Below are 19,376 nucleotides of genomic sequence, written 5' to 3' on the forward strand. Positions count from 1 at the left end.
GCGTTATCACAGGTGTGCCACCCCACAACGGTTCCCTGATGACTGTGTGTCAGTGTTTGACCCAGAGGCATGTGAATATGTAGTGCATAAGAAAGACGAACCAACAATACGGTGTCCAGTTTTTAGTGCAGTATTGAAGTGATTTGTTTTTTATGGCGTTCTGGAAGTCTGAAGATGGGTGTTTCATATAAATGATGCCTTTCATATCACTTTCGTGCCATTTTTCAAAATGCCTGTTAGTCGTTTTAGATTCTTGAACAAGAATTCATATGAAACCAACTCTCAGTCACTTTTTCAGCTCAGGCATCTCAACATTCAGTTCCACAGGCAGAGATTCTTGAGTTTAGACATTTGAAATCCATAATTCCACTCAAGTGATCTAAAGAATATGAGCTTTCAGTATTCATCCAGAATTTTTTTTGTTACTTTAAATTTTCTTTTGTCATTAATCAGCTTTTTCTTATGTACATTTAAAGATGTTCAGCTATTTCCAACTTTAAAACTTCTTCTTTTCAGCTTTCAACAGTTCTCCACTTTGGCTTTCAGGACAATGATTTGGTGTATTTCAGCTCATTTAACATTTTTTTTCATCTGATTAGAAATATTGACAAACTATATCCAATGCAGCCTAGATATAAACCTTTGCTTCACAGACCGTGAATTACATATTTTTCCCCCTGAATCTCAATTGTTTTGTTTGTGTTGTATTTTGCTATACTACCATATTCAGTTGCAGACTACATCTCATTGTTCCACTGCAACAGGTATGACTTACTTTTATCTCTAAATTCAACCGGCTTACAGCCACTTATCATTAGAGAATACTGACATTTGAGTTGAAGCTGTCTTTACGTCACATTTATATGGCAAAACCACCAGTTGTTTACTTCCAAAGGTCATTGTACATGTAGTTGTTAAAAGGAAAGCGCCCTGCATTAGAAACACAATATTCACTCTTCAAAACTCTTCAGATCTGACAAATCAGACTTCCACAATGGTGAGTTTTATTTTTGCCAGTTCAGAAGAAACTCAGTTAACGGCTGATTTTGACAGGCTAAAGTAATGACAACATTATTATCAAGTGTGATGTTTACTGGTAATTAAATATACATAAGTACTTTGATGGTGCCTAATCAAACTGCAATTTTCCCCCCAAAGAAATACTTGGCTCTGGCTCTGCTGCTGTGCGCTCTGCTGTCACTGACAAATAGTCAGTGCTTTGTTAAGCTTCAGACATATGGTGAGAAAAAAGGAATAATACATACTGAAAGACATAAAGTATATTCTTTGTGCACACACATAAACATTGAAAAATGTTCATGATCTTTTTTTCACTCATAGGTATGACCCATTGTAAGGATGATATGGATGAGACATGGCATGCAGTGGGATCTAAATGGAGAAACAGTAAATGCTGGGACTGTACTTGCCAAGGATGCTGTGCTGCGTAAGTACATTTATTACTGTTATTTAAGTGGAGGAAAACATTAGTCATCTCGACTTTACATAATACACTGTTAACTGTGTTAACTTTACTTTATTGTCACAGGTATGCCACCCCACGACAGTTCCCCGACGACTGTGTGTCAGTGTTTGACTCAAAGAGATGTGAATATGTAGTGCACAAGAGAGATAACCCAACAGAACTATGCCCAATTTTTGCTGCAACGGGAAAGTGATTCAATCAATATTTAGACTCTTGAATAAAAATCCATAAATATGTCTTTGGTGAGTACCACTGAATGCAAAAACAACTAAATGAAATTATTAAAAGAAAAATGTTGGTGGTGATTCTTTTTATTTAGTCATGACTGCTATCGCCTGTCTGAGTTTGTCTTATACCCACTTCTTCAACAACTCTCTGACACTTTTTTTGACTCAGCTATCCCAACTTCCATTTCCACCCCAGCTCCAAAGTCCAAGACAGAGATCTCTCACTCTGTCACCAAATACACCATCCCTTCAGCTATGAGATGAGATGTCTCATGAAGCTCTGATTTATTTGTTCTTGGTGTTTATCTTCAGTCCCAGTTAGTTTATTCAAACACATATTAAGCTACACTGTCAGCTTGCTATAATGCGGAAAATGGGATTAAGACATTTTCACCCAATCTGAGTACTCAGTGTCATGGTTCTGGGTCTCTGACCCTGTGTGGAGAGGTTGTTGGACTTCGAGGCTTTATTTATTTGTATTATCTCTTTGTTTTGTGGTTTGGTTGGGGTTTTACATTTAGTGTATTTAGTTCTCTTCCTTTAGTTTATTCCTCCCTCAGTGTTTATCCTTTCTTGTCTAGGCTAATGTATTGTAATTGTGTTCATGCAGATGTCTGTGCGTCTCTTCAATTATCACTTTTCTTGCCTCCTCCGTGTTGCGTGGTGAAGTCTCTGTCTAAGTGTTCAGTGTTTTCATGTTTTAATTACTTCCTGTCTTATTTTGATAGTCCCTCACTGGAAACAAAACATACCTGTAATAGTAAAGCACAGTGACAACTCATCATGTGATATCAGAACTGAATATCTATTTACCTTGAAGAAAGAACTAAATCATTTTCCAAAAAATGCTGCCTGACCTTTGAAATTAAACACAAGGGAGGGGTGGTCTATCCTACTGCCCGTAACTTCCAGTAAGCTTGTACGCTTGCATGCAAACTGTGTTTGTTTAAACTTGGCATATCAAGTTATTTCTCAGATTTAAAAGAAATAAAAAAGATCTGAATATTTGTTGATTTGACTGTTTAACTAATTCTTAAAATGAGTACAAACTAATAGAAAAACGACTTTCTCGAGCACCAATTTTGGTTGTTTGCTTTTTGAGACATTTTGACCTCTTCCACATGTATGTAGCGAATCTTCCCATCTACATCTACATCCAAAGGTGTTTAAAAGGAACAGTCAATTGTTGCTCAGACTGTTGCTTTTCAGCTCTATCAAATCTGACTTCCAGGATGGTGAGTTTCATTTTTGTTATAGTTAACAGTTGTTTTGTACATTTCTGACAGGCTAAAATTATATAAATTATGGCAATAAGCAGCAATTTTATAAAACTTAATGTTTACTGGTAATTAAATGTACAGAAGTAATTACTTAGATGGTGCCTAATCAAACTGCAATGTTTGCTTTCCTCTGAAGAAATATTTGGCTCTGCCGCTGTGCGCTCTGCTGTCACTGACAAATAGTGAGTGCATCAACAAAAAAATTAGAACCTGGTAAGAAAAAAACAGAAATAACAGACAGAGATAAACATACACTCACATTCACACTTATTAATCGTTAGCTTACTATGCAAACATGACAAGTGAAATCTCCCGCAGCAAGCTTAAACATGTGAGAGGTTGATCGCGCAGAGAATCGCTGAGCTTATGTGAGTGCGCGTGTAAAAGCATTTCAGTTCTGCTGAGCCAAATAAGACAGGTCAGGGTGAAGAAGTGACAGCCAAATAAAAGCTTACCACAAAACGGAGAAGTTATGACAAATCAGACTATAAGGCAAAAAGAAAGTGCAGCTTTATGGTTTCATGGACAAAATAATTTCTGTGGCTGCAATATGACGAGCTATATAACCAGGGCTGCACATAAGTGGTCCGCAGGTGCGCATTCGCTGTCAAAATAAAAAACGCGCACAAGGGTTAGGGTTAGGGTTAAATTTAAAAACTGTACTTTTGAGTTAAAATATATATTTATAATTTTAATAAATGACAAATTAAAAATGCATGAACATTTTTTTGTATCGAAAAAATATCGAACCGTGACACCAAAGTATCGAACCGAACCGAACCGTGAATTTTGTGTATCGTTGCACCCCTAATATATATATATATATATATATATATATATATATATATATATATATATATATATATATATATATATATATATATATATATATATATATATATATATTGGAAATGGTAGGATTCATTTTTAACAAGTTACAGTTACGCACATTTCATGTCATTAAATCGTGTATTTTATTTCTGGGGGACCGATAATAATCCAGACTTTTATCAATCCAGTCCATATTTTGCGTCATTCTCTGTCTGACGCGCCACGATCAGGGTTGCCAGTTTGGTAGAAACAGCAGGCCTGACTGAGCCGCTTGAATTTAGGGCCTAGAAAGGGAGGGCGCGGAGCCTAACAAGGCAACGAAGCGAACAAAAGGAAGTGGCTTTTACGAGCTAAATGTTTATGTTTAATATAACCTCTTTCATTGCCCGGTAAATACGCCGTTCTTATATTTGCTTTGCTCGAAGCAGGAGCTGAAGCCGTCGCGGACAACATGGAGTGATCAAAGTAAGAGGTAATGAGCGGTACACCATTTGCTTAGCTTGTAGCTCGCTATGATTATGCTAGCATGCTAGGTCATTACGCAGCTTTCAGTCGCGGGTGAATTTGCGAATGTATTTGTGATAAATATTGAACCTATTACACTTAACCCACGTATTAAGTGGAATGTTTTGGTTATTTGCCACACGCGACTCAATATGTGGTTTATAATGGCAAAATAATATCCAGTACATGGTAGAAGCTAATAGGTAGTGCTTAAAGAGTATAAACGTGTTAAGCGTCAGTCTGACTCTGTACCAGGACTGAAACTGTTTCGCTATCGCTCGTAGTGCTGTTGTTGTTAGTGCTTTTATTGTTACTTTGTGGCTTTTTAGGCTGTTGTTGTTGGGGGTTTTTTAAATCAATAACTTATAAATAAGTTATATTTGGAAAATAGCGTAAAGCCCTGGAGCTCAACGCATTGTCAGTATGCATAAAAAAACTAGAAATTGTGTAAGTGCAGACCCTTGAATGTGCTCGCTTCCACAGAGCTGACTGTAGTTCAGTTATTCCGTTGTCTTTCTGATATGTCAACACTTAAAGGGCTTTAAAGGCTTTGTCTGGAGCTATTGCCCTACCACAAACTTTATGGATTTATGATGTAAGAGTTTCAATATTAAAATTGATACAAATCTTCTCTCACACACACACACACACACACACACACACACACACACAGTTTTCCTCCCACATATGTGTGCGTGGGCGTGTGTGTGATTTCTATGTTTCACAACTAATATTTCTGTAAAATTAGCAATACCACTTTAAGATAAAGTCATTTTTTTGGCAGACAAATTTGATAATATTCTTCGATTATTTTGCATAAAATACAAAAACAATTCTTCCCTTCTTTCCCAAGTTTGTCCTGAATCAGCACCAGTTGTTAAGGTCTTCCCGGGGCCCTTTGGGGCCCAGGAAGAGGATGCATCGTGGTGGAGATAAAGACTTCCAGACCTCAGCTCGAAAGATGGGCACATCCTTGTTGTTCCAGCTCTCAGCCCATGAAAGAGAGTTAGATTTAGTATTTCTGGACCACAGCTATGCCAAACCATGGAATGCCCACCCAGATGCCAGCAGTGCTCGACCCACGAGGACGCTGTTTGTTACCCCACGTCGCCAGCCTGAACCCGTTTTGTGAGTTAAAAATGCTCCTATTAGGCTGCTTCTCTTTAGCCATGGTAAAATTAGTAATCTGATGCACATTTTTAATCACTTGTAGTGATGCGGTATTTTTTTTTCTTTGTCTGCAGAGATTCAGATTCTTTAATAGATGTGGAAACTGTAACGCCAACACCTGTTCTTCTATATGATAACCACAAAGCCCTTAGTGTGATGAAGGAGTGCGAGCGGCATGTCCTGTTTGCTCGTACAGTTGCTGAGAGTCCGCCGCCCCCTGATGACTGGGAAGAACATGTAAACAAGTAAGCAACCACCTCAATGCTCCACCTTTTATCATGTAACGTTATCCACTTGCAGTAAATCTCTTTGAAATAATTCTGCTTCAGGACTGGATGGACAGTGGCCCAGAACAAATTGTTCAACAAGGTCATTAAAGCTCTGCAAGCGGAAAGACTAGCCCGTCTGGCCAATGAAAATGTAAGTCTTTTTTGTTGTTTGTTTGTTTTGGGTACTAAAGGGTACTAAGAATTATTCACAACTTCTTTGTTTGACTGTGGGAAAAGATTTAACAGTTGAAATGATATATTATATATAATAATGGCACTTTGTGCCAATATGTTGTTGCCTAATATCTAAATATGGATATACACAGCTGATGCAATAATAGAATATGTTCCTGCATCAATAAATTAAGAACATTTTTAAATGCAGTCTGTTCTGTTTGTGAAGCCCATAAACAAACACACTTGTATATGAATGTCTGATTTAATTATCTGTTCAGTTTTACATATGTGGCTGCAGCTAAGTTATGAGGATAAGTTACTGCTGTTTGAGATTTGCAAAAGATGCATTCAAGCCCAATGGGGGTTGGATGCTAAGATCTGTAATACATTGTAGTTCATCACAAAATGTTTGTAGTGAAGCACCCCCTGTTTGACTTACTAAATAGCAGGACAGACTTGCTGCAGTTATTCTCCCCAAGCTTCGTTAACATAATCCTCCCTTTCATTCTTATTTTTTGGCGGGGTTCATTTTAGTTTTTCTTTCAGGGCTTCAGGTGTCTAAAAGTGTTGTGCAGCCTCGCTCTGGCCCTCGGGTCATGTTTTGCCCGTGTGTGATTTAGGTTTTGAGTCCCTAGTTCTGCCCAGAGAAATTCATGCCCTATTGCTCCTTTGGTTAATAAATTTAATAAACAAAAATGAAGAAAGCTACCGGGTGATGCACTGATGGATAATCTGTTCACACAGAAGCAACTGAAAGCATGAGAGGAGAAATTTACAAAAGTTTTTTACCATATGACAACTAATTTTAGGGCTTACCATCTGAACTCGCCAGCTGAGTGATAGTGGGGATCCCTGGTTCTGTAGGTTATATTTCAGACGTAAAAATGACTGAATTGTTCTGTGATCTTGTTTCTCACAGACTTCCAATGAGCCAATTTTGCGAAGGATAGCTGTGGACAAGTGTGCGAGGAAGGTGCGGCATGCGCTGGCCAGTGTGAACTGGGACACCAAACTGACACAGTGGTTACACACCACTCTAATTGAGTCTTTAAGCCTAGCCATGCTTGCTGCATACCTGGATGTGCTGCAGACTCTCAAAAGCAAGGTACGTAATTGAATAAAGAGTATGAACTGATGTACATTTTTCTGTTAGGCCTGTGCCAGAGGGATAGGCTACAAAGTTCAACCCAGCCAGGGTTTCTTTGCCTTAGCTAGCTCAGTGGGTATCAGCCAGGTTTCTTGCTTCAGGATCTGCACATGCTCACATAAAAGGGGTGTTTCACGCATCATGTTACTCTTCTTTCGCACAAAATTTCTATGATTCCAGCCTGCTTCTGAGATGTTCTCAAATGATAATGATGGTGAAATGGTGATTTAACAATCTATAAAGAACATTAGAAAGTTCAGTGCTACACTATTGCAAATAAGACAAAAGATTAATGCTGCAGAAAATTTTTAATTTGGTGATTTAGTGCTCAAAGCAGTACAATAAAGATTTTAATTCAAGGTAATTGTTTTAGCTCTCAGTGCTGCTGTGTTTTTTAGTTTTTCCCTACGGTGACGGCTGCACATTAGAGCGCTGACACTTTAAACAGGATCCATTTAAACGTTAAGTATTACCGTCCCACAGACTAATAAAGGAAGTTTGGAAATTGCTTTCGTTTGCAGGCAGATTGAAGTGAAATACATTTTATTGACTGAAGAGCTATTGCTGGTGTTAATTCTTATAGCTGCAGTTCCAGCAGTATAAAAGATAATCTGCAGTGATTTATTTTTAGTTTTTTATTTATTTATTCATTTATTTTCATTTTTCAACCCAAACTTGGCGTATAACCTGCTCCATTTTATCTGTTCAGCATAAGTGAGGGCCTCATTCATGACACAGAAAACTGACTTTAAGCTCAACACAGGTCGCCATTAATTAATGAGACTGTTGATTCATTGTTACGTTCCTCTGTCTGCTTAGTTGCCCTCGCTGATCGACAGAATGTTGCTGTCATCGGCAAAGACCGGCGCTCCAAGCGCAGAGGCGCTGTCACTGCTACTGAAACGGCCATGGGACCCAGCTGTTGGAGTTCTGTCTCAAAACAAGCCGGTAAAATTAAATCAGTCGCTTTCAGTTTTCAACAGAAAACGTTTTCATTTAACTTTTTGCACATGTGACCCCTGAATCCTTTTTTTTTTTTTTTTCTCCTTGCAGAGCAAGCTTCCAGGATCCCCGCTCATCCTTATTGCACCATCAAGCCCAACCAATCCCGCCCTCTCCACTTCACGGAGAATGAGATTCTGGCAGTCACAGCTCTCCTTTTTTGGAAAGGTCAGATGTCCCATCAGATCAAATCTTTGTGTTTACAGAAATATTTTTCTTCCCTGTTTTGTCACAGAAAACTGCCTAAAACAGCTGTTTTTGTGTTAGGTCATCCCAATACACACTCATGTGAACAGCGGGGCCAATATTGGCATCACCCAGTGCCTAGAGCACATGTTGGGTACTGTCAGGGCCAAGGTCATGGAGGTAGGATGTTGGTTTTTATTTGATGCATTAGTGACTATAGCTGCGATGTGATTGTGATCTTTATTTTGTTAAATTCATGTAGATGAATGTGGCAGATTTTTAATTATGCACATTTCTAATTGTATTTATTAGGTAATGACTCAGATCACTGTCCAAACTAGAGATGCTATATAATGGTTATTTATTTTTTTTGTTTGTGCGTCTGTACCTGCACTGATTGCATGTTTTTATAAATGTAACCACCAGGTTCACAGTCACTTTCCTCACAAACCCATTATCCTGGTCGGCTGGAACGCTGGGGCTCTTATGGCTTGCCATGTAAGACTTTTTACCATGTATTTATCATAGTGATTTAATGTGATGGCACTAATAAAAGTGCACTATTGTCAAAGGTGTGCAATAGAATACATTTTAATAATAAACTTTGACTCCAGGTGTCCCTGATGGAGTATTTGACGGCTGTGGTCTGTCTTGGCTTCCCCCTGCTAACAGTCAATGGGCCACGTGGGGTATGACCTAAAGCATTATCTAGCTTCAGCACTGGTTTTTATCTTTGATGTTTTACTCAACTGTTAGAAAAAAATACTGTCTTCTTCTTCTTCTTCTTCTTCTTCTTCTTCTTCTTCTTCTTTCTTTTTTTTTTTAAAAATATAACTGAAAAACAAAACTTTGCTTGTGCCAGTTTTTCACATATTGCTGGTTTACAGGATGTGGATGACCCGCTCCTGGACATGAAGACACCAGTGTTGTTTGTGGTCGGCCAGAACGCGCTCCAGTGTAGCACAGAAGGAATGGAGGAGTTCAGAGAGAAGCTCAGGGCAGACAACAGCATGGTGGTGGTTGGAGGCGCGGATGACAATCTGAGGTCAGTCACAGCCTTAAAGATCTGAAAAACATAATATTTTAGCAGGGACCAGAGATGATGTTCAACGAGTCAAATGCAAGTAGATTCCTCATTATGTCAGTGAAGCTTGGAAGATATTCGCTTCACAGCAAGTAAATGCCTGTATCGAACTTATCACTGGGATGAGAAAGATTTACTCAAAAGCTTAATGTACAGTTTTGTGCACAAGTCCTTCTTTTCTATATATTTAGCTTTTAAAGTGCTCATGAGCAATCGTTCTCCAGGCTTTCTGAAGGTCTCACATAGTTTTTTCAGAACAAATTGACTGAAATTTTCAGACCGATGCTTGTACCTGACCACTTTCAAAACAAATCTATGAATGGTTCAAAGATGAGATGGCACATAAATGAGATAAGTTTGCTGGGCAATAATACAGTTTTTTGGGGGGTTATATGGCATTTCTTTGCTCAAGTGTAACTACTTTGTTTGCAGCGTATATGACACTGAACTTCTTGATGAAATGTTCTGAGACCACATATATGTGATGCAAAAACGCATTTTAATAGTTTGAACAATTGATTGGCTACATGGTCAAGTATGACACTTAATATTTTTCCACTTCTGACTCTAAACCACTCCACAGAATCAATTCAGCAAAGATGAAATCAGAAGGACTGACGCAGACCATGGTGGACCGCTGCATTCAGGTGGGCCCTCATAGCTAGAAAGCATTTTTCATCTGCTGCAGTTTATATTTTGAATATTTATATTTTGTTCTTCTCTCACTGGTCTTTAGGATGAGATCGCTGACTTCCTTTCAGGTGTGCTTACACGGGCGGAGGGCCACGGTCATGGCTCAGGTGAGCTGAGAGACATGGACACAGAAAAGAAGAAAAGGCCTCGACGGGAGCTTCCCTTTGACATGGAGAGAGGACGACCATCCTCCCCTGCACTGAGAGTTCCTATCTCGCCGTCAGGATCTGAGGTAAGAAGTCTTCTGTATTTTTATGAAATAAAAAATGTTTTATGAAATGATGGTAAATTATACAATGGTGTGTATCATAACTGTTATCATTCAACAGTAGCTGTTGAGTTTTAATAATAAGACCTTGTATGGTGGAATTGCAGTCATAGCATCGTGTCTTATGATTGTAAGAAGCTACACTGTCTGCATATGAGTCACCAGGTGCTCATGTTCGCTCGATCCTCAGGATCTGTCTAGTGTCTGCAGCAGTCCCACATCCAGTCCCAAACCCAAGACATCTGGTCTTTCTCCGGCACAGAAGTCCAGCCTTATCACTGCTACACAGTTGCTCAAGACACACATGCAGCGCTCCGGCACAGTGCTCACTCACAAGCAGGCTCAAGGTCAGTGCACCAACTCACTCAACTCTGAATTCATTGAAAAGGGCTCTGTAAATACGCTTGTGCACTGTGATCCTTGGTACCTGTGTGTACACAGTTGTCCCGTTCACCCCACTTGTTTATTTGAACTTGTTAAAACGAGCCATTGATCTTAACTCCAGTGGAATTTTTGCAGAGGTGTTACAAGGTAACCAGACAGGGTAGAATGCAAGATGTGAAAATGATGGTAGAAAACAAAGATTTTGAAGAGATTATCAAGTCACGACATCTGATGGGGGAAGATGGAACGTGACTGAAATACTTTCCTCTCATCCTCTTGTCTCTTCTCTTCCTACAACTTTCCTTTCCGGCTCTTTTTTCCAATTCATTCCAGCTCAGTTTGCTGCTTTTATGAAACAAAACATGCTTGTGAGGAAAAATCTTCCTCCTGGCACTCCTCCTTGTATTTTTGGTAAGTGTCTATCCCTCTTCTTTCCTTTTTTTCTTTCCTCTTTCCCTTTCACTCTCCTTCCTTTGTTTCCGCTGCTTTAATTGTAGACTAATGTGACTACTTTACTGCATTAAAACTTTATAAAGCTTTTGAGAGCAAATATTAACTTCAAAGCTTGGGGTTAGTTAAGGATAAAATACCACAGGTTCGTGTCACTTCAGTACTTCACTGATAGTTGTGTGTTCGTCTGTGTGTTTGTCTGTGCCGTGCAGTGCCGGTGACCTCTGATCAGATGGAGGGCCTGGACAGAGATGAACTGCGGTCCCATGGCAAGAGGAGGCAGACACCTAGTCCCACTCCAAGCAAAGCCTCCAAGAGAGCAAAGATCAAGGTTACTATTGTTTCCCAAAGCGATTCAGCAGGGGGCAGCCTCAGTCCTGCTGCACATGAAGGTACAAAACCTGGGATCCTTTAACAGTGGTTTGATTTAGGAGTATTGGTAATCAGAAATTGTGTAAATTGGTGCTGATACTCATGAAATTTTGATATTCTTGATATTAAAGATGATGATAAACTAAACTGGTTCACACACAACAAGCTGACACTTGCTCGGCGTTGTATCTAGACTAAACAACTACAAGGGTCGACTTCTGAATGTCACCCGTAGCCCAGCCCTGCTCTCCACACAACACTTTTAGCATATGCAGTCATGAAAAAACTCACTGTCGGGGGAAAAAAAATCCACAGTCCAATAGACCAACTTTGGATAATTGCAGTTTAAACCAGATGAAACCAGCAAGTAGGAAGGCCTAAATGTAGCAACCAGATGGACTACTCCACTGGCAGCATCTAAGTAAACAAACAGCTGGCAATAGCGTTCACTGTTAAATGACCACAGCTGCATATAAAACCTCTGGTCTAAGTGAGGGAGGTCAAGCTCACTTTCTATCAAGTTACTTTGATCTGAAGTGGGCTTGACCAGTAAATCATCTTACTGTCAGTTTAAAGAAGATTAGCTACATATTTAATTTCTGAGATGTCTTAACCCTCTGGGGTCGACGGACGCACCGGCGCGTCAAAATCACATGACCAATTTAAGACAACACGGCTACAAGATGCAGCGACCCAGAGTCTCCAATTCAATTTGGACTTCAAACTATATACCAGTTTTTAAATTGTGTCGATGGGCCACGTAACACCAGAGTTATGATTAAAAAATACACGCGATGTTTCTTTCTGAACAAAACAGCGGTGTGCACGGCAGAAAGAAACGGTAAAAATGGTGTTTTCTAAGGACAGTGCTAGCAAACACTCTCCGCTTGCGAGTGAAAAAATAAAAAACACCCGTTCCCTATTGGTGTTAAAGTGTACCATGTGAGCCAATCAAAAAATGATATGGCAGCATGTGGCACTTGGTTGTTTAGGGAGAAGGGGAAGTTTTAGGAGTGACGCCCGCGAGAGAAATCGGGCGACTGAAAGAAAGAGAGAGGGCGAGTTTTCACATGTGAGACATTAGTGACATTTAGCGTGTTTGGAGGCTATAGTTACTGTATTGTGTACTTTTTGTTTTGTGTGTCAGGTATACTAGCGAATGTCACATTTCCTCCAAAAAAGCCACCAAGGGCAGATTCCAGTGTAAACGCTGTGTCCACATAGAAAACTGGACCGATACACCTCCTGTTGTCAGACCTGCAGGGTTTAGGCCAGGGTTGTGGCCAGATTTAGGTAAATGGTACCATACCTTTCTTGTTTGCCAAACGTGCACAATTTTTAGAAATGTATAATTTCTATTTGGATTTCAAGTTATGAAAATGATTCATTAAACACGTTAAATATTTAAAATGAAACATTTTTGTCTGAGTTTAGATCAATTGTGCTAATATAGTATGTCAAAATGAAAAAACAACTCCAATGCCAGATATTCGAGGTTGTGCTGAAAATAATGATACCAAACAAGGCAAGATAAACAGTTTTTTAAATGTGAAATGTAGAGGTGAAATCAAAAGTAATCAAAAACGGCCAATTATACCCTGGACCGCAGAGGGTTAATATAAGATTTTTTAAAAACGTATAGCTTCAACAGTGTATCTAAGTTTTTCTGTGCAATAAATATGTAAAATTACAGAAAAGGTTCTGATAGTTTATAGCCCAAAGCAGTCTGTAGTTATAAAACATCATTTTTGTTAAAAATAAATTTAAGTGAAGTTTCTATAGATGGTAAAAAACTGTTATTTTTCTCTAAAATAATTATTTATCTGCTGCTTAAATCAGTGCAACATGGACATTCCCAAAATGGCCAAAAAATGCCAACTGCTTTGAATTGCACTAGATGGATTAATTATTTACTTGGTTGAATTGTCAGTGAGGCAAACCACTTAGTTTGTGAAATAAAATTCCAATAAACAGCCTTAAAAAAAAACAAAAAAACACACAGACACACACAAAAAGAAGGCAGTGACTGATTCAGCCAATCAGCAATACATTCCTGCAGTCACCCACTATAAGGTGTTGGGTAATTTGCCTCTCATGTCATACATAGCTTCATACAAACTTGAATCTTTAAACACTGAGAGAACTTGTCTGGGCTTTTTTTTTTTGTTTTTGTCAGAATAAAAAGATATAGTTCATTCTTTCATGCGTTGATTAAAATCACTTGTGGGCAGACAGATGCTTTGAGCAGGTTGAGTTCATTCAACTGTGCAGATGAAAAATGTGTTTTTTGTTGATTATGCATTATTAAATTTAAACTAGGGCTTTGCTAAGCCTTTTATTTTGAAAAAACAAACATTCTGCCTGTCATTAATGACCAGGTGGTTGTTTTGAGATTCACCCTTTTTCTAGAAATGATCATAATTTATTTGTTGTTTTTTGTTTTTGTGTTCCTTTTTTGTTTTTACCAAAGCGAGATAACTGACTGTCCTTCATATTTTCTTTTTTTTTTTTTTTCTTGCAGTGGGTGTCTCAGGAAAGCCCTTAACTGTGACAATGGGACAGACTGTAGCTGGTGCCAAGGAGCTGTCTGGACTTCTTACAGGCCAACGGTAAGCAAGCCAGTGCCATAACACACACACACACACACACACACACACACACACACACACACACACACACACACACACACACACTGACACATTGAGGTTGGAGGACTTGAAACCCTAACTATCCCTACACCCACATCCACTCCCATTTGGTGGGGTGTCTGGTGCAGAGGGATTGGTTAGAGGTGTACTTGGAGTTTGGGAGCTGAGTGATGGCCAAAGCAGCACTTGCTGGGGTAGCTCCTGAGTAGACTGGTGGTTATGTGTGTCACTGCAGGTCTGGTAGTCTCTCAGAGGTGTCTGGTGCCCTGTCCCCAGGCTCCAGCTCATTCAGCAGCGTGCAGCCTTGCATGGTGTCGGGGCCTTCCACACCAGCCCAGGCGCAAGCTCCAGCCACTGCCCAAGGTATCTTCGTCTTGTCCTGCCTTGCACGCTTGTTTGCACTCTTAATTGTGCAGCTGATCTCAACATAGTGACATCAAAACACAAGTGCAGTTCTGCTTGGTTTTATTGTGTGGGATCCAGTTTGATCGCTGAGCTGAGAATTTGGACAACATGTTTTAGCAAACATCATCATTGATCACCTCTTGCACCATCGCTGTCAGTCACTGACCCAAACCTTGCCCTGGCTATCGTGTGTGTGTGTGTGTGTGTGTGTGTGTGTGTGTGTGTGTGTGTGTGTGTGTGTGTGTGTGTGTGTGTGTGTGTGTGTGTGTGTGTGCGCTGTTAGTTTAGGCCTTGGAATGTTTTGTTTTTTTCCCTTAATAATTTCTGTGATGTTTCGTTGGGATTGATTTAACCCAATCAATGATTGATCTGTGTGTGTGCAGCACCTTCCGCCAGCAGTCTTCTACAAGGCCTAAGTTTCAGTCTTCAGGAGATCGTCACCAAAGCTCCTAACGTTCCCTCAACAGCAGCCAACACAGGTGGCACCCAGGTAACACTTGGAGTGGTTGTATTCGATTCCTAAACCAGATTTTGAACCATCCATTTGCGATAAATTATGTAGACTATTTATAACACTCAAAGAGGGTTTTATTTATTTTTATTTTTTTAAAGTGTGTAGTTATGTGTTAATCTATTTTTTTGAATATGCCACATTTGTAATTGGTTACCCAAATGATTAAAAGAACTGAAAACACACAGATCTAGTGGAACTTCCATGGTTTAGGTACATAAAAGAGAAACTGGAGCATATGTTTTATTGCCAAGGAAAAACTTTTTTTTTTTTTTTTTGTTAATAGACGTCGTCATCGCGTCTAATCGGCTTCAATACTACCAAACTGCTTTTTTTTTCTTGCTTTTTTTCCTTTTAAGTGACCTAATGGAATAAAAGATGATAAAATCATCTTTCCTGTCCACTCATCTTCCCTCATGCTGTTTGTGCCATTCCACAGGGTCCGGTCCTGAGCTCCGCCGGTACCAGCAGCAGTGCTCTGCTCCGGGCAGTGCCTGTGGTCACCACAGGAGGAGTGGCTAAAACCACCGCCATCCATCAGCTGCTCACTAATGGTGGGCTGGCCAAACTTGCTAGCAGCTTGCCTGGCTTGGCGCACATCACCAACCAGACCACCGGTATGTCTCGAGCTGCCAAGACACGACGGCCACGTTGAATGCCCAGAGTTTGTTCATCCTTTGTTTTGGAAACAGTAGTGCAGGAGGTCTGTAGGCCGGACGTAGAGGAATGTAGAGGACATCTCTGATACTTGCAGAGATGGTTTGCCTGGAATGAGCCTAACTGTTGTAAGGTTTGCAGAGGAATGTGCAGCTTACACGTGCAGCAGCCAATGGCAGATTAGTGGCGTACATGTTTTCATGTTCATGGAATGGAAAGTCACAATTTAGAGTTTCCATCTGATGTCGGACACACAAAGGCATGAAACAGTTTGATCCTGAATAATTGTGAATTAAGTTAAGATCAATGTTAAGAGGGTTGACCAAATTTTAATAAGACTCCTGTTTTTCAGTCAAAACTGCTTTCTGCGTCAGCTTTGTTTGTTCAAGCGATCATTTCATGTTTGTTTCTTTTTGTTTGCCTATTTTGTAAACCCATTAAATCACCTGCTTTCAATTATTCATTTATATTAACGCTGACCTCCTAGAGAGTTGTGTTGAGAAGCAATAACGTTGGCACATGGCATTACCCAAGCTGTTCCTGTTGTAATAAAGACTGGAATCAAACTTGTGTTTTCATTGTCGTCTTGTTGTCATTTTATTTTGAGTGTAAATCAGTTGGCTTTCTCACCCCTTTCACTTACCTGAACCTCCAAATTTGCTTTTACCTTTCATGGTCATCTAATATCATGAACGTGCTTTAAAAAACAACAACAACAGCTATCCTTTAGATGACTTGCATCACAGCATGTTTGCAGCAAATTATTATTTAGTCTAATCTGGTGTATTTGGACGTAAATCATTTATAGCTTGTTATTTCTGTGTATGTTGGTGTTTGTTGTCAGGAGGGCAGAAAGCCCCCACTTCTATAACGGTGACCCTTCGAGGAGCACATCCGAGTAGAGTGGGATCTGTCAGCCAAGCTGGTGGTGAAGCTGTGACTTCAGCTCGTACCCATGAGCCCAAGGTGCGCCTCAGTTCAGCACCTAAACAGACACACTTAACTTGGAGCTTTTTTTTCTCCCCCTTATTCTTGGTTACATGTTTTTCTGACTAACACAAAGTTTGACAGATTTCTGTTATCACTGCAAATGTTCATGCAGCCCATTAAAATTTTCAGTTTGATAGCTTGTAATGGTTCTCACTGACATGGCACCCCAGTGCCTACTTTTAAAATGATTTTGTTGTCACTAGTCTATAATTTGTTGTGGAGGCAGTCTAGAAAATAATTACCGGCTTTACTGTATAGCCTTTGACCCAGTTGTTCACAGTATCTTGTAGCCTTGTGTATTTTAGGTCACATACAGCCACTGGGGCATAAACTGAGGACTGAAGGTGCATTAACAGAAAAACACTGAAGTGTTTGTTAGAAATGACACACTGAGGTGAAAGTGTCAGTTACAGCTTTTCTTTTTCATGAAGAGATGACAGCGTTTGAGGAAACGGGCAAAAGTTAAAAAAAGCAAGTGAATTTCTTTCACTTTCTTAATATTTTGCCTTCACATAGCCAGACTTTCTTTTTACTCATTTTGAGTCCAGTCCTTATACCTGACCATTTTCTGAGAAAGTTGTTCGTTTGTTAAGCCACTTAACACTGACATACGAAGCATGCAGGCAAAAAAGGCACCTACATGAAGGGCTCAACCAACATTGTGTGTACGCATGAGAGACAACTTAGCAAAGATCTATTCCTAAATCATATCTTTAGGCAATCTGTTACTAGCAGTTTGTCGTTAAAACACATTTGTTCCCATTTCTTTGTTTGAATCAATGAAAAATGTCAAAAATAATATAGTTTAACAGGCACACTATTTTGCACCACCAGGGTAATTATGTACATGTATATATCACTCATCATGATGTGCAGCCTATGGACGTCATGTTCTTTAGATATAGGAAAAAATTCAGCAAAGAACTGACACAGGATCTGAGAGATACATCTGGCCCTTGAGCTCATCCATCTGCTGTTCACTAAAGTCTCGTCAGAAATGGTCTCAGTGGCTGTCAAGAAGCCATTCTTAAGGAAAGGAAAGGTTGAGATATGGCAAAGTGCACAAGAACTGGTCTCATGGAGTAATGAACACAAATGTTTGTTTGTTTTTATTTCTGGTTTAGATTGTCATGGGAATTTTTCAGCATGACAATGATCTCATACACACTTCTAATAAAGTAAAAGAAAAACAATTGATCACTATTAATCATGGATTGGCTTCCCCAGAGCCCACACTTAAACATTATTGAAGCGGTGTGGGATCAGTTTGACAGAGACCAAAACAAAAGGCAGCTTTGAATGTGCTTACAGAAAGCTGGATAACTATTCCTGAAGACTAGTTAAAGAAATAAGAGGGATGCTTTCCTAAGGAAGTTCAGACTGCTCAAGAATAAAGGTGGCCACACCAAATACTGACTTTGAAGCTTGTTAAAACAGTGCAAAAATCTTTTCTTTTTTTTTTTGCCTTATTTCCATATATGTTTGCATGTTTTAGTAAATCACCATATCCATTAAATCCCCATTTTCCATAGCAAAACATAAAGCACTGAGAGGTGGCTCGAGACCTTTGCACAGCACTGTAGAAATAAACACAAAATCCTCCCATGCCTTGTCTTTTTCAGATAAGTATTAGAGTGTGGATCACAGTGTGCTCCACTTCTGAAACTGGATGCAGCTGAAAATATCTCAATATTATATCTGAGGATTCCGAGCAGACTTTAAAGTAAATGTCAAACATGTTATTGCCCCGAAGAATTTAATATAAACCAAGAATGGACTGAGAGTTAATTAATTGCACTGTGCCCTTTTGCAGCACTGAAATCTCGGCTCACTGTGGGCAAATCCCTGATGCAAGATGGTGATGTGCAAAAGTACCTTAGGAGCCACAGCCTGCTGATGAGACTGCTCCCTCCCCATAGTGACGAACACACCGCCGCACAGTGTGCAGAAGACCTCGCCTCACAGAGGGCTCCCCTGTGGAGATGGTGGGAAAAGGCCAGGCAGTTGCTTTCAGTTGTGGACAAGTCCGAGTCTGTGCTGGATAGAACAGGCACTGCTAACTTCAGGGGATGTCGTCGTGCTACAGCCTGCACTCCTTTATTACACCTTTGACTTTAAACTGACAGCATGATCACATGTTCTTGGGAGAAAATTATATGCTGAAGGTAAACTGTAAACTACCTGGAGTGTGGTGGTGCAGCCCAGGTAAAGCCTACAAAAGGACAGCTGTGCATCTCAACAAAGATAATGTTTGAAGTCCTTAGCGTACTCAGAATATATTGAGTTCTATCATTGCTGTATCCATATATGACCATATAGATCCAATAACAGTAATCCATATAATAAGTGTCTGTCATAATTGTTTCTTTTTATGTAGCAATTTTAATAATAATATAATTTGATGTAATGTGCTTCTGAAAGGGAGACGCGTATTGCGATGCTTAGTTTGAGGTATTTGCACTTGTAAAACTCCAAGCTTTTGTTGCACTCGTTTCCACCTGAACCTGTTTTTCTATAGCCTCAAACACTGGACCAGGGTACTGCTTCCCATCTGCACCGTCTCATGACTTCACTGCACGCAGAGCTTATGTTTGAAATAAACATATTTACCTGAATGCAATGCTTTTGCTTTACT

General features: G+C 39.6%; 2 protein-coding genes across 7 annotated transcripts; both read left to right on the top strand.

Annotated features, from left to right (window-relative positions):
• The first annotated feature begins 888 nt into the window (after positions 1-888).
• Positions 889-1,779, top strand: LOC147317183 (beta-microseminoprotein-like). Its single transcript, XM_086313883.1, has 4 exons — positions 889-997; positions 1,159-1,240; positions 1,342-1,447; positions 1,550-1,779. The coding sequence occupies exons 1-4, from the start codon at positions 995-997 to the stop codon at positions 1,677-1,679; spliced, it is 321 nt and encodes a 106-aa protein (XP_086170009.1). The 5' UTR covers positions 889-994; the 3' UTR covers positions 1,680-1,779.
• A 2,274-nt stretch (positions 1,780-4,053) lies between these two features.
• On the top strand, positions 4,054-19,341 carry kansl3 (KAT8 regulatory NSL complex subunit 3). Of its 6 annotated transcripts, none has more exons than XM_086313888.1 (23): positions 4,054-4,289; positions 5,182-5,456; positions 5,573-5,743; positions 5,828-5,918; positions 6,864-7,049; positions 7,911-8,039; positions 8,145-8,261; positions 8,361-8,459; positions 8,706-8,777; positions 8,894-8,968; positions 9,167-9,324; positions 9,947-10,010; positions 10,100-10,288; positions 10,515-10,671; positions 11,042-11,119; positions 11,371-11,550; positions 14,052-14,139; positions 14,414-14,541; positions 14,967-15,073; positions 15,534-15,711; positions 16,596-16,717; positions 18,364-18,464; positions 18,555-19,341. In XM_086313888.1, the coding sequence occupies exons 2-22, from the start codon at positions 5,245-5,247 to the stop codon at positions 18,418-18,420; spliced, it is 2,658 nt and encodes an 885-aa protein (XP_086170014.1). In that variant the 5' UTR covers positions 4,054-4,289; positions 5,182-5,244; the 3' UTR covers positions 18,421-18,464; positions 18,555-19,341. The 6 variants fall into 6 exon arrangements, with proteins under 6 accessions (XP_086170014.1, XP_086170013.1, XP_086170015.1 ...); XM_086313887.1 differs by having other exon boundaries at positions 4,055-4,296; positions 18,555-19,340; XM_086313889.1 differs by lacking the exon at positions 18,364-18,464 and having other exon boundaries at positions 4,055-4,296; positions 18,555-19,340.
• Positions 19,342-19,376: the final 35 nt, after the last annotated feature.

This window comes from Aulonocara sp. 'chitande type north' Nkhata Bay, linkage group LG12 (genome assembly GCF_057382095.1).
Source record: "Aulonocara sp. 'chitande type north' Nkhata Bay isolate Kocher_YH1m ecotype deep benthic linkage group LG12, A_spYH_male_GT1.1, whole genome shotgun sequence".
In the NCBI taxonomy this organism is placed as follows: domain Eukaryota; kingdom Metazoa; phylum Chordata; class Actinopteri; order Cichliformes; family Cichlidae; genus Aulonocara; species Aulonocara sp. 'chitande type north' Nkhata Bay.

What these genes read in the sequence shown, in the direction of transcription:
- kansl3 (XM_086313888.1), top strand. Translation starts at nt 5,245, where the DNA reads ATGCATCGTGGTGGAGATAAAGACTTCCAGACCTCAGCTCGAAAGATG. An exon ending in GGGCTCTTATGGCTTGCCAT is followed by an intron (nt 8,778 to 8,893) that starts GTAAGACTTTTT and finishes CTTTGACTCCAG; the next exon opens with GTGTCCCTGATGGAGTATTT. An exon ending in CACTCACAAGCAGGCTCAAG is followed by an intron (nt 10,672 to 11,041) that starts GTCAGTGCACCA and finishes AATTCATTCCAG; the next exon opens with CTCAGTTTGCTGCTTTTATG.
- LOC147317183 (XM_086313883.1), top strand. An exon ending in TGTTAAGCTTCAGACATATG is followed by an intron (nt 1,241 to 1,341) that starts GTGAGAAAAAAG and finishes TTTCACTCATAG; the next exon opens with GTATGACCCATTGTAAGGAT. An exon ending in TGCCAAGGATGCTGTGCTGC is followed by an intron (nt 1,448 to 1,549) that starts GTAAGTACATTT and finishes TTATTGTCACAG; the next exon opens with GTATGCCACCCCACGACAGT.